This window comes from Mauremys mutica, chromosome 5 (assembly GCF_020497125.1).
Source record: "Mauremys mutica isolate MM-2020 ecotype Southern chromosome 5, ASM2049712v1, whole genome shotgun sequence".
NCBI lineage: Eukaryota > Metazoa > Chordata > Testudines > Geoemydidae > Mauremys > Mauremys mutica.
The window spans coordinates 14,468,615-14,482,665 of NC_059076.1; the positions used below are offsets into that span (position 1 = coordinate 14,468,615).

General features: G+C 40.0%; 1 protein-coding gene across 5 annotated transcripts in view; it reads right to left on the reverse strand.

Moving 5' to 3' along the window:
- MTHFD2L (methylenetetrahydrofolate dehydrogenase (NADP+ dependent) 2 like) overlaps positions 1-14,051 on the reverse strand; it is a 67,323-nt gene that overhangs the window by 24,774 nt on the left and 28,498 nt on the right. For all 5 annotated transcript variants that reach the window (XM_045017381.1, XM_045017380.1, XM_045017382.1 and 2 more), the window contains 2 exons: positions 10,356-10,508; positions 8,873-8,980 (listed from right to left, as the gene is read on the reverse strand). In XM_045017381.1, coding sequence (XP_044873316.1) covers positions 8,873-8,980; positions 10,356-10,508 — 261 coding nt within the window. The remainder of the gene's footprint in view (positions 1-8,872; positions 8,981-10,355; positions 10,509-14,051) is intronic.

Genomic DNA, 14,051 nt, shown 5'->3' on the forward strand with positions numbered 1-14,051 from the left:
GTGACTATTTTTACTTACTTTTCACCTTTGCCCTTATTGGTGGAGGAGGGATCATTGTTGTCAGAGAAAGAACCACTCAGAAAAAATACAGAATGGGACTTGGTTTAGTGAGATTTGGCAAGGAACAGGGGGTTGTTCCATCAAGAGGTCATAAACGTTTAAAGGGTGGTTCGACTCCAACCAGTGGCTGCAAAAATGACACTGTGGGGTTAGATGCTTATTGTCCTTCACTGATTTCAGATACAATCCTTAATTTTATAAATAAAAATATGCATTTTAAAAAATGTTAGACCTTCAAGCTCTACGTGAGATCTGAAAGTCAAGCTTCTTTTCTTTTCTCCTCACTCATCATCATCAATTACCCTGAGCCAAAATGATGTGCATTGGATTCCAGATGCTCCTTAACAGCAGGTTGCCATATGCTAGGTGGGGCATTGTTGGTGGGATGGTCTTGGGACAACACTGTGAGGTTTTTGATTTGTCAGGGAAGTGGGGGTCAGAATGAGGGAAGAATTCTGACTAGTATCTTATTTTTTAGAAGTCAGATGGTAAGAGGTAGCTGGTTTATGAGGGTAGGTTCAAACGTTGTATGATGCAAATTATAACTCTTAATGTAACCAGGACACATATACGCTTTAAAAAAAGATTTATCCCATTAGATCATTTCACCACAATTAGTATATTCACTCTCATTTATAGATTAAAACAAGGAAAAGGTATGTAAAAATGTATGCCAAAATGCTAAATTTGAGACTTCAAATTAATAATAGAAAATCCAATGAAGATTCCCTTAGCTACTATCTCCTTGTTCTCAGGGATTACAAGAATGTTGTCCATTATCTGAGCATTGGGTAACGACTACAATGCAGTAAATTATACACATACTATACACAAAAGAACTTCACTTTGCTGGAGGAGTCTCTGCAGCTTGAGGTCTTCAAACCACGATTTGAGGACTTCAATAACTCAGACATAGATTAGGGGTTTGTTACAGGAGTGGGTGGGTGAGATTCTGTGGCCTGCATTGTGCAGGAGGTCAGACTAGATGATCATAATGGTCCCTTCTGACCTTAAAGTCTATGAGTCTATAACCAAAGATGTGAATACTGTTGCAGATTACAAACATGTAAGTATAATAGATATTTGTAATCTGCAACAGTATTCACATCTTTGGTTATAAAACAAAGTGAAGTTCTTTTGTGTATAGTATGTGTATTATAGTACGTGTAAGCTGAGTGTTTTGAGGAAACCAACAAAACACTTCCCTTGTTTTATCATTTCCCTCTCACCTGGGCCCTGATTCACCTGGGCTGTGGCTGAGCTGAGGTTGCAGGAGCCTCATAAGTACAAAGGTGGCTGTACGCTTCTTTTGCACCTCCCAGATTAGGATACAGCAGGGGCTGCTCTAAATATGCTGAGCCGCAATGACTCCGCACAGAGCCACCTAGCACTACAGTGTGGCTGAAGTGCAGAGCTCCATTCCACTATGACAGGGACTGTATAAGAGAGGGAGCCAGTTCTGCTGGCTATATGCCTCTTGGGAATCCCCTCTAAGACTGGGAGCTTTCCATAGAGCCATCATACAGGGGTCACAACACAGGGCAGAATCTAGCCCCTTGTGTCTGTAATTCAACCATTTTATACAGACTGATTAAATAGGGATGGAAATCACACCTACAAAGACAACTTCTGGGTCGTCTACAAAGCTCCTATCAAGCCAAATACTGGTTAAACTGATAGAAGCATCTTTAATTAATTCATCCTCTAATAAGTCACCCAATTCCCAAGTTACGGCCAGCTTTTGGGTTGGCAAAAGCCCTCTTACACACCTCCGCATCCATCTTCCTTTCATTCCCGCACTTGTTTTGTTACGGTTGCTTTGACTAGAAGAATAGATAATTTAACCTATAAAATACAAAGACACCTCTCTAGAAGTACAATACATTTGGCTGGGAGGAAAGCAGCATGTTGTATCTTTGCCAGCCAGGAGCACGCCGGGAGTCTCAACATGGGAGGGAGAAAAAAAGAGTAGGTTGGAGGCACAAGTTGGGAGCAGATACTGTGGTTGAGTTTTATGGGGGGCGGTGTGAGGAGGAGCCAAGGGCATGATGGTGATCTCCTTTATCAAGCTATACAAAAAAATGGATTCTATTCAGTGGTTGGGTGAAGCTTTTCGCTGGGTCCCCTTGTTCCCCTGCCTCATTTCCCCAATGTTCAAATATTAAATCCTGCTTCAAAGGCGAGCCAGTGAAAAAGCCACTTATATGCTGAATGGTACCTTATGCACAGAAATACAGGAGGAAAAGGACCTATTAGTAACAATAGTCAGAAAGTAGAGGCTTCATCCTTGACAAATAAAACAAGCAAATTAAGTCCTACAAAGTATATGCAGGGTGAACATTTAAAGACCCTGTAAGATAACGCTACCCTTTTAGAAGGCAATGTTGGATGACAGTCTATTGTGTACAATACAGAAATGAATATTGAGTCTACAGAGACATTCAAATTCTGGAAAGAGTACAGAACTTGCCAAATTAGCTCAAGGGGCATGAAAAAGATTTCCCAATGAAGCAAGGCTCATTGAATTTAAAGATATGTTTTGAGAAAAGGTGACGGCAAAGGAAGTGTTGTTATAGCTTTTAAGTACCTCTGGGGTGAAACAATGAAACAGGAAATATTTCCAGGAGGAGGGTTTTCAGAAAGCTGAGTGAATAGTGCAAAACAGCATTTGAAAACATTTGCTGGAATAAAAATCCATAGATGTATTTCAGTGGTAATTCATAACCCTTTCATTTCTCTCTCACAAATATTCATACAAATAACGTTCATGTGCAAAAACGTTCATAGAAAGAAAAAGTCTTACAAATACCTGTGCAAATATATAGTTGCAAAGTTTTGTGACACAAGTATTTGCCTGGTCCTCTGGAAAATGACTTAAACAGCTTCAGTGACTTATTCAATTCCTCCCCCCTGTATATAAAAGTTTCAGACATCCAGTAATGGAACAGAAACAATAGTCCTGGGACTCAGATGTTCAGTCACACAGCATAAATAATTAATTATGGATGGCAAATAGGAGCTGCTTATAATCTGTGAGCAATCCCATAGACTGAAAGATATTTGCATAAAACATTAATCAAATATGTTGAAAAAGAAGTTCATACTAGCTTAAGTCTGTTGATATAAGTAAATCTGCAAACAGACAAAGAACTAATTTACTCAAATAAACTATTCGCTACAAATACTTTACACAGTTCTGGATATCAAATGTATATGGAGGAGTCATGCAATCACAGAATCACAGAATATTAGGGTTGGAAGAGACCTCAGGAGGTCATCTAGTCCAATCCCCTGCCCAAACCAGGACCAACCCCAACTAAATCATCCCAGCCAGGGCTTTGTCAAGCCTAGCCTTAAAAACCTCTAAGGATGGAGATTCCACCACCTCTCTAGGTAACCCATTCCAGTGCTTCACCAACCTCCTAGTGAAATAGTGTTTCCTAACATCGAACCTAAACCTCCCCGACTGCAACTTGAGACCTTTGCTTCTTGTTCTGTCATCTGCCACCACTGAGAACAGCCGGGCTCCATCCTCTTTGGAACTCCCCTTCAGGTAGTTGAAGGCTGCTATCAAATCCTCCCTCACTCTTCTCTTCTGCAGACTAAATAACCACAGTTCTCTCAGCCTTTCCTTGTAAGTCATGTGCCCCAGCCCCCTAATAATTTTCGATGCCCTCTACTGGACTCTCTCCAATTTATCCACATCCCTTCTGTAGTGGACGCAATACTCCAAGTGAGGCCTCACCAGTGCCAAATCGAGGGGAATAATCACTTTCCTCGATCTGCTGGCAATGCTCCTACTAATAGAGCTCATTATCCCGTTGGCCTTCTTGGCAACAAGGGCATACTGCTGACTCATATCCAGCTTCTCGTCCACTATAATCCCCAGATCCTTTTCTGCAGAATTGCTGCTTAGTCGGTCGGTCCCCAGACTGTAACGGAGCATGGGATCCTTCCGTCCTAAGTGCAGGACTCTGCACTTGTCCTTGTTGAACCTCATCAGATTTCTTTTGGCCCAACCCTCCAATTTGTCTAGGTCACTCTGGACTGTATCCCTACCCTTCAGCATATCTATCTCTCCCTCCATCTTAGTGTCATCTGCAAACTTGCTGAGGGTGCAATTCATCCCATCATCCAGATCATTAATAGAGATGTTGAACAAGACCGGCCTCAGGACTGACCCTGGGACGCTCTGCTTGATACTGGCTGCCAACTAGACATCGAGCCGTTGATCACTACCCATTAAGCCCAACATTCTAGATAGCTTTCTATCCATCTTATAGTCCATTCATCCAATCCATACTTCTTTAACTTGCTGGCAAGAAGACTGTGGGAGACCATATAAAAAGCTTTGCTAAAGTCAAGATATATCACATCCACCACTTTCCCCATATCCACAGAGCCAATTATCTCATCATAGAAGGCAATCAAGTTGATCAGGCATGACTTGCCCTTGGTGAATCCATGCTGACTGTTCCTGATCACCTTCCTCTCCTCTAAGTGCTTCAGAATGGATTCCTTGAGGACCTGCTCCATGATTTTGCCGGGGACTGAAGTGAGGCTGACCAGTCTGAAGTTCCCCGGATTCTCTTTCTTCCCTTTTTAAAATATGGGAACTATATTTGCCTTTTTCCAATCATCTGGGAACTCCCCGATCACCATGAATTTTCAAAGATAATCGCCAACGGCTCTGCAATCACATCAGCCAACTCCCTCAGCACCCTTGGATGCATTAGATCTGGACCCATGGACTTGTGCATGTCCAGCTTTTCTAAATAGTCCTTAACCTGTTCTTTCACCACTGAAGGCTGCTCACCTCCTCCCTATACTGTGTTGCCCAGTGCAGCAATCTGGGAGCTGACCTTGTCTGTGAAGACCGAGGCAAAAAAAGCATTGAGTACTTCAGCTTTCCCCCCCATTTAGTAAGGATCCCACACTTTCCCTGACCTTCTAATTGTTGCTAACATACCTGTAGAAACTCTTCTTGTTACCCCTTCACATCCCTTGCTAGCTGCAACTCCAGTCGTGCTTTGGCCCCTGCATGCTCGAGCAATATTTTTATACTCCTCCCTAGTCACCTGTCCAAATTTCCACTTCTTGTAAGCTTCCCTTCTGAGTTTAAGCTCACCGAAGATTTCACTGTTAAGCCAAGCTGGTCACCTGCCATATTTGCTATTCTTTCTGCACATTCTGCTATTCTTTCTGATTTAAGGAAAAGGTTTAACATTAGTTATGGATGTAGCTGTGCAGATTTTTAATTAAATTTTCATATAATTTAGGCCACATGTTAGGGGCAACAGTAGTAAGTAACAGGATACTCAGGAAGCAGGCTGAGCTTTCATTGGAGCAAATACATTCACATGGCAGTTGCTACAAAGAAAACACTGGGAGAACTGGTTCATTTAAATACTGTATCAACAATTCTAAGCATGAGAGAACAGAGGCAAATCCTGAATACAAGTGAAGAAAACTGAGGTATTTAACTGGCCTGAATATCTAAGCTGTGAAACAGGTCATTCCGAACTAATTCCATAGCAATTTCTCTTTCTGATTATAAAACAAAAAGTGTCTCAGATCATTAATTCTTCTAAGTCTTGGCTGGTAGAAGCCAGAAAACTGTACAGTATTTTTGCCTATCAAACTTCACTGCTCTAATTAGATCAGCGTTGTAGACGGGAACTTGGAAAGTTAGCCCTGCTTCCTTAAACCTGATAACTAACAATATAAGAGAACTAATTCTTCTTCCAGGGCAATGAATGGCAAAATTCCCACTGATTTTCATGAGAGCAGGATTGAGCCCAGAGCTTTTCACTGACTATAATTACTACACAAACATACAGAGATGTTCCAAACACTAACTTTCCCACAGAGGCTGCATGGAAAAAACAACTATATGATTAGTAAGAAGCTTTCAACATTTCATTATAGTAATAATACATTTCACTACACTCCTACTAAACATGACCGAAATTAAGCAACACCCATGTTTACTTCATTTATAAATGACACTTCTGAAGTTCTAACATCAAAACAATGTTGCAACAGGGTAATATCTTATTTAAAATTAAATAGCATTTGTTATTCTTTTTACACTGCAATTATAGCGGCATATCAGTGCCGCTATAACTAAGGAAGCATCAATAATTCCTTAATAAACCTTATTTTCCCTTATTTTCAGGGGGACATAAATTGAACCATAACTAAATTCCTCCAGGCTAAGAGTTAATGTTATAGGTCTCAGTTGAAAAGATACTTTGGTTTTCATTTATAAATGTTGATAAGCACAGCCTAAATAATATGGTATACTACAAAAGTGGTCAGATGTACATACCAATAATTTAAAAGAATATAAAAAAATTAAAAGTAATATACAAGTTTGGAGAACGAGGGATGTATCTGTATTATTTTTTTCCCTAAATATCATGTGTACCTCAGTTTACCTCTGTGATATCACGCTGCCTGGCTCCACTGAATTAAATGAAAGGATGCTGCTAGGGGGAAATCAACGGGAAATGAAACTATGGCAAAAATAAGGTACAGTCCAGAGAACACCACCTTGGGGAAAGAATGAGGAAGCTATCAGTTGGGAAATACCCTGGGCCAGATTCCAACTAGGCTGGCAAAGTTTACTCTTCCGTGCCTAGAATAATAGGGGATGCTAAAACCTTAAAGATGCTGGCTTAGGGAAGAAGGAGGCAGAGTTAGTTGTCAGCAGCTGCCTTGGGGGAGAAGACTCTGACAGAGACACATTAAGAAAGCAACACAAACCGCAGCAAACCGGCTCGCCCTCTCAACCCAGAGATGGAGACAGCCAGGCCGAAGGGAACTTTCAAAAGCTTGCAAGGAAAGATTATGGTGTAGGTAAAGACCTATGCGTATAAATGTTTTGGTTGTTATCCTTTGTTGTGTGAATTATGTACATTTGGCTGAATAAACAATGCTTTCTTTTGAATGAAATATTTTTGAGTCACTTTAATCAGCAGCTGTTTCAGGCTCCCAGAGGAAAACAGTTGACAGGTGCCAAACACAGTTGGATCTTTTGGGTTTACATGGTTAGTAAACGGGAGACTGAAGCCCAGACATCAAGTCTGAGAGCGGTAGGACCATATGGTTTCACCCGAGAGGGCTGAAGGTAGCTAAACCTCTCCCCAAAGGGGTGCAAGTTGAGAGAGATTAAAGGTCTAAAGTGCATCTCGCCCTGTAACCGGGACAACATGACTGACAGAGGATACTATTTTAACACATTGAAAAATTAATCATTATCAACAGTTTTAAGCCATATTGGAACAAACAAAGTTGATTTGTTTTGGATGCATTTTCTCATTAATATAACTTAAAAACCCATCCTTATCTGAAGTCAGTGGAACTATTTATGTGCTTAAAGTTAAGAATGTGTAAGTACTTCGCTGAATCAGGGCCTTAGGTATATGGAGGCAAAAGGGGAGGGCCTTATCCTGAGGTCAATGGTAGCAGCAGGAATTCAGCAGATGCTCAGCACCTTTCAGGATTTGATCCTAATCAGTTGTGTAAATTAATACTTATCGCTCCGTACGATCAAGTCCAAATGAATGGCCTTACACGAATAGTCCCATTTAAGTCAATGTAATTATTTGGGAGAGAAAGACAAACTGCATTTGTCGCATAGCTTTGAAATCAAGATGAAATGGCTGTTGCTGAGAGTAGCCTCGGTGATGAAATATTGTGACTGGCCCAGAAAAAACAAGGGACAAGGAAGACAGGAAGAGAAGGCGCGTTGGGATTATGGATAGTTTGTCATACTGACACTTGAGCTAGAAACAAACTACCATTTCTGCTTTGAGATTTGTGTTTCATAGAATCATAGAATATCAGGGTTGGAAGAGACCTCAGGAGGTCATCTAGTCCAACCCCCTGCTCAAAGCAGGACCAACACCAACTAAATCACCCCAGCCAGGGCTTTGTCAAGCCTGACCTTAAAAACCTCCAAGGATGGAGATTCCACCACCTCCCTAGGTAACCCATTCCAGTGCTTCACCACCCTCCTAGTGAAATAGTGTTTTCTAATATCCAACCTAGACCTCCCCCACTGCAACTTGAGACCATTGCTTCTTGTTCTGTTTCTGAGCAAGCTTTCAGTAAGGTCCTAAGTATGGACATGTATAAAAAATTAAGTCACTACATATCATTTTTAATATTTCTATGGTCAACATTTCTTATAGAAAATTTAATTTAGTTTTAATCAACCCCTTCCTCAATACACTGTTAGAGACCACTGTCTAATTGCTTCAGTTGTGCTTATCATCAGATTCAGTGCAGAGGAATATCTATCTTGGGAGACTGGTTCTGTGTTTGCGTGGAAAAGATTTGTTGGTGAGTAGAGAGATTTCAGATAATTGGTTATGCATCTAAACAAGGTAAACTTAGAAACTATACATTAACAAGATTGCTAGGATGTGTTCCAAAAATGACAAAAGGCCCTCCTGGCCAAATTGAACATGTTTATTTTAAGTAGGGATTGATGAATCTCAGAAGTGCAGAGTTTGGGCTGAATTTGGATAAGTATCCAAAAGGTCAGATTCTTATCCAAACAACCTGAACCTCAAGAGTTTAAACAACTAAGCTGGAAATTTTGCAAGAACAAATATTTTCACGAGATTATGAGCATGGTGTTTTCTGCATGGAAACTGGAAGGAAACATTATTAATCCAAACATATTCAGAACACAGAAAAGATTGTTTGAGTATGATTCTAAAAAAATAAAGTGATGGTACTAAGGGATGGGCATCTTCACTGATCAGGTTATTAAACTAAATCATAATACTCTTGGACATACCTCCAGGCCTTTCATGTTCTCCATCTGTATGTAAAAGCATTGAAATAGGCATTCCTACATTCTTAGATCTTCCAGCTACAACAACATTTTTTCCAAATGTTTGTATTCCTTACAGGGAAAAAACAAAATAAAAAAATAATTCAGCTAGTCTAAAAGACCCCAAAACCTCACCACTTGAACTTGAATATTTTTTTTTCTATTTTAGTGTTAAAATAGGTGTTTTCATACGAGGGAATTTTTGCCCTCAATTTTATATTTTTCTGCAGAATTTATCCAATTTATCACTTCAATTATCTTTCATTACTTAAAATTGAGGTTCATATAAACTCTAGTACAGGTACTTGCATATGATATTACAAAAATATGCAAAATATATCAGTGACCATAAAATTACATCATGAAAGATCAACACATTGTTTTGACTATTGTCTCTGTGCTCAATTTATTGTACATCTACTGGCTTTAAATATCTTATTCTATCTGCAGAATACTGCTCCATCCATCTTACTATTCTTTAAATATTCTTTTAATCCTTTCTTCTCCATTCAGTCCAGTACTGTAACATAAAAAAATAATATGAAGCAGTACGTTTGCTGCCAAGTTTTGAAATGCCAAACCAACTTTTGACAGCAGCAGTCTCTTCAGAGACTGAACTACTTCAGTGCAGAGAGAACATTTTTTTCATGTCAATTTATTCAACTAGTTAAATTCAATGATGAGTTCACTGGAAGTTAAGACATCAATTGGGAGTTGGAAGAGAAGGAAAACTTCTTTTCCTCTTCTGATTTAGGAATAAAAACTTGGTGAAAGTGCATGGGATCTACTAGTTCTAAAATTTGGAAGCACATGGTGACCAGAAGTAATCTGTTCAATTCACTAAACTACAGATAATATTTACTTTGTTTAATAAATCAGTTAGTTTATCACACATTTTGAAAAACGTTGTTTTACATTTAAAACTTTTTTTTCTTATGCATCCAGCACATTTAAGGTAGCTTTATTTAAAAAAAAATAAAATTCTGTTTTTGTTCATGTTTAATTGAATTTGAATTTCCATCCAAATAAAATTTGGCACTAATCACAAGTAAAAAATTAATCATCATCTAATAAATAAGAAAGGCATAATCCTTCATTTTCTAATATAATAAAATATGTAAAAGTTAAGAATCTCAATTAATAGAAGTTTAGCTCAACTAATCGCTTAAATAAATGTATATAGCGCATTCTCCTGGTTAGCAAAAAGAAGCACCAAATTTAGTGAAAGGCTATATTTAGTAGCAATTCAACATGTTTTAAAGGTTACCAACTAATGAGAATCAGACTTTCTTTAGGAAAGAGCTTATTTAAATCAAGCTTTCCTACTTACTGATTAAAATTGATTATTTAAATTGCTTTGATTTAAATCAATCCATCCTGCTGTATTCTATCACGTAAATTTCTTTTTTCTTCTCCAGAGCATTTCAATAGACATTTAGTTTCCTACCTGTTCTTTTTATAATTTCCCAAACAGCAGCAGCAGTGGCAGGTATTACAGAAGGTTGATCAAGACACAGTCGTCCAATGTTGATAATATGGAATCCATCCACATCCTTTTCAGGTGCAACAATATTGCAGACTGTTCGTTCATCTATATGATCTGGAAAATTGTTATTTAAAAATTATATTTCTTCTCAGCTGTCAACAGAAGTGAGCACTCCCAGCCCAACTATTTTATTTTTAAGGAAAACCACATGTATTTTATTCAGTTCAACAGTCTGTCAGGTTACCATTATTATTCACCATGACTAAACTGCCAGCCTGATATGGGGGAAAAATCCTTCCTACCCCACATATGGAGATCAGTAGTTTAACTGAGATCTATGTCAAACAGATTTAGTTAAACTATCACATATTTTGTAATATAGACAAGCCCAGTTACCTCATGAGTTAAAATTTAAATCTGTTGTTAAAATATAGTGTTCATTGGTCTGTGTGAAAATAGTGGTTTCAGTCCAGGTTCCAGTGGATTGATGTCTGCAACACTCAGAAACCACCACCATAAATGACAGTCTAAACAGAGTAGTGAAGGACCAAATGAGAATGGAGCGTGAATTACTCTCTCGCTCTTAGGGCATGTCTACACTACCCACCAGTTCTGCGGGCAGCGATCGATCCTGCGGGGATTGATTTATCGCATCTAGTCTAGATGCGATAAATCGACCCCCGAGCACTCTCTTGTCAACTCCTGTACTCCAGCGCTGCGAGAGGTTCAGGCAGAGTCGACGGGTGAGGGGCAGCACCACTCACCATGGTGAAGACACCAAGGTAAGTCAATCTAAGTATGTCGACTTCAGCTATATTATTCACGTAGCTGAAGTTGCGTCACTTAGATAGATTCCCCCCATCCCTCGCAGTGTAGACCAGGGCTTAGGCTATGTACGCAACCACTTATCTCAGCAGATGTTGCTCAGGGGTGTGTAAAAAACACCTCCCTCAGCAGCATAAGTTACACTGACATAAGCGCTGGTGTGGACAGTGCTATGTTGGTGGGAAACACGCTCCTGCCGGCACAGCTACTGTGGCTCATTCGGGGTGGTATAATTATGTCAATGGGAGAGCACAGAGCAGCTACATGAGAGATCTTGGTGCAGCTGTGCTCTGTAAGCTGCCTAGTGTAGACATAGTCTTAGATCAGCGCAGAGGCCTAAAGGCAGGGCTCTGCAAGAAAGCGGAGCGTTTACAAAGCCACTACTGTAACTGTTCTGAGTATATAGAGAGGACTTCAATCCCCAGGCTTTGAGGTGGGACCTTTCACCAGTTCTAAATTCACAAGAAATACTTAATGAACAACTCTCACCTCCACCCTTGAATCTGTTAATATCGCTGCTGCTGCTTTGCAGACAAAACCAATGACTCTAGAGCTAAAAGTCAGCACACTCCAATCTATTCCCAGAGTCAATCATTAGTCAGTAAATCAGACTTTGTCCTCCTTACTTATGTTACAGTGCCATCATGTGGCCAATTCATTCCACTGATTGAAAACTGCTGAAAATAATACTAGATAACCTTAAAAGTTTTGCACTTTAAAAACAAACAAAAAACCAACACTTTCCAGCCACAGATCTCAAAACAACTTAAGAGATATTAAACCTCAAAATCCTTTGTGAAGTATAGATTATTTATCCCTATTTTACAGATGGGGCAACTAAGGCACAGAGAGGTGTCCAAGGTCAAAGAGCAAGATGGGTGGCAAAGGTGGAAACCTGATCTGACTCACAGTCCTGTGCTTTATTGCTGTTATTTGTATGACAGTAGACCTTAGAAACCCCAGTCAGGAGTCCGGGCCCAATTCTGCTAGGCACTGTACACATGTGTACCAAAAAGACAGTTTCTGCCCTTAAGAGCTCACAATCTAAGTGCACGATGAGACAGCGGGTGGACACAACAGAGGGGAACACAAGGCAACAGATTATGATCAGCTCAGTAAGCAGTAGTCACAGCGCACCAACTGCCTAGCCATTGCTGAGGGTTTTGTAGGCATCACAGCATGGATGGGCTTGTAGAAGAGACGTAAAGGAGGATAACAAAGGCTTTGTGAATTTTTACACACAGCTCATTCTAAGCATAAGAGATAACATGAGAAAAAGCATGAAGCTGTTTGAAGGAAAACTGGACTAATGGGTGATAAAGGTTAGCACTGCTTGCGGAACAGAGGTGAGGCTGACCACTTGATAGCTTACAAGACGCAATAGGTAGGATTGAGATATGCCATAAAAAGGCCTTAAAAGTGAAGACAAACCATTTGTTTTATGCGGTGGAGAAGGGGGAACCAATGGAGGAATGCAAAAGGAAGTGACAAAGCAACAAGCCAAGAAAATTATCGTGGCAGCAATGTTTTGAGTGTATTTAACGGGTGGTGGGCAAGATGACTTTTATCAAGACTCAAAAGAAAGAGGTTGCAGTAGTCAAGTTGGGAAATGCTGAAAACCTGCATGAGAGTTTTAGCTGTGTTGGCAGAGAGGAGAAGCTGAATCTTACGGTATGGCTACATTGTGAGCTAGCGCTGTGATACCCACCTCATATACATATACTTGCTCTAGGACTCTTCGAGCTAGCATGCTAAAAACAGTAGGACAGCCATGGTAATGTGGACAGTGGCAAGTGGTGGCACAGGCTAGCTGCCCGGAATATGTACTCACAGGATTCAGGCAAATTTGTATTCCAGGCAGCTAGTGGCTACGTTACTATTTTTAGTGCGTTAGCTCGAAAAGAGCTAGCGCAAGTATGTGTACAGAAGCTGCGTCTCACACCCCTAGCTCGTAGTGTAGATGCAGCAAGATTTAAATGTAGCCTGGATGTGTGGATCTAGAAAGAGGGCCGAGTCAAAAGAAGATGCCAGGATAAAGTGACAAGGAGGACCACAGTGTTGTCCTTGGTGACAGAGAGATGTTGGGATGTAGAAGAGTAGTTTGGGAGGATGTCTACACTGTAGACCTTACAGCCGCTGTAAGGTCTCCTGTGTAGCAGCTCCATGTCGGTGGGAGAGAGCTCTCCTGTCGGCATAATTAAACCACCCCTAAGGAGGGCAGTAGCTATGTCGGCAGAAGAGTCGGTCAGGGTGTGCTTTTTTCATACCCCTCACCGACAAAAGTTTTGTTGAGAAAAGTACTAGTGCAGACATAGCCCTAAAAGCTTGCTTTAACCATGATACCATGTTTCCTCTGGAAAAAAATTACATCTCTCACTTCTATTCTAGCTACTGTTTTATCAAATGATGTTTTTCTTTGGAGGTTATACAATAGCTGTAATTTGTTATTGATTTGTTAATTAGTTAGATACTAGTTTGTTTTCACATGCGGGAAAAAACATGCAGAAAATGTTGTCCAAAGCCTATGATTAGCAAGTATGAAGGGGTCACCTTTAATGAAAAACCTTATTAGCAGAACAAGTAATCTAAAAACAGAACAAAACAAAAACCCACTTGCATATCCCATGAAAATGATAAAGTTGGCCATGGTCAAGGAGAAAACAGAAAGATGTTTCAGAGTAGCAGCCATGTTAGTCTGTATCCGCAAAAAGAACAGGAGTACTTGTGGCACCTTAGAGAGTAACAAATGTATTTGAGCATAAGCTTTCGTGGGCTAAAACCCACTTCATTGGATGCATAGACTGGAACATGTTCTCTGTATGTATAAATATC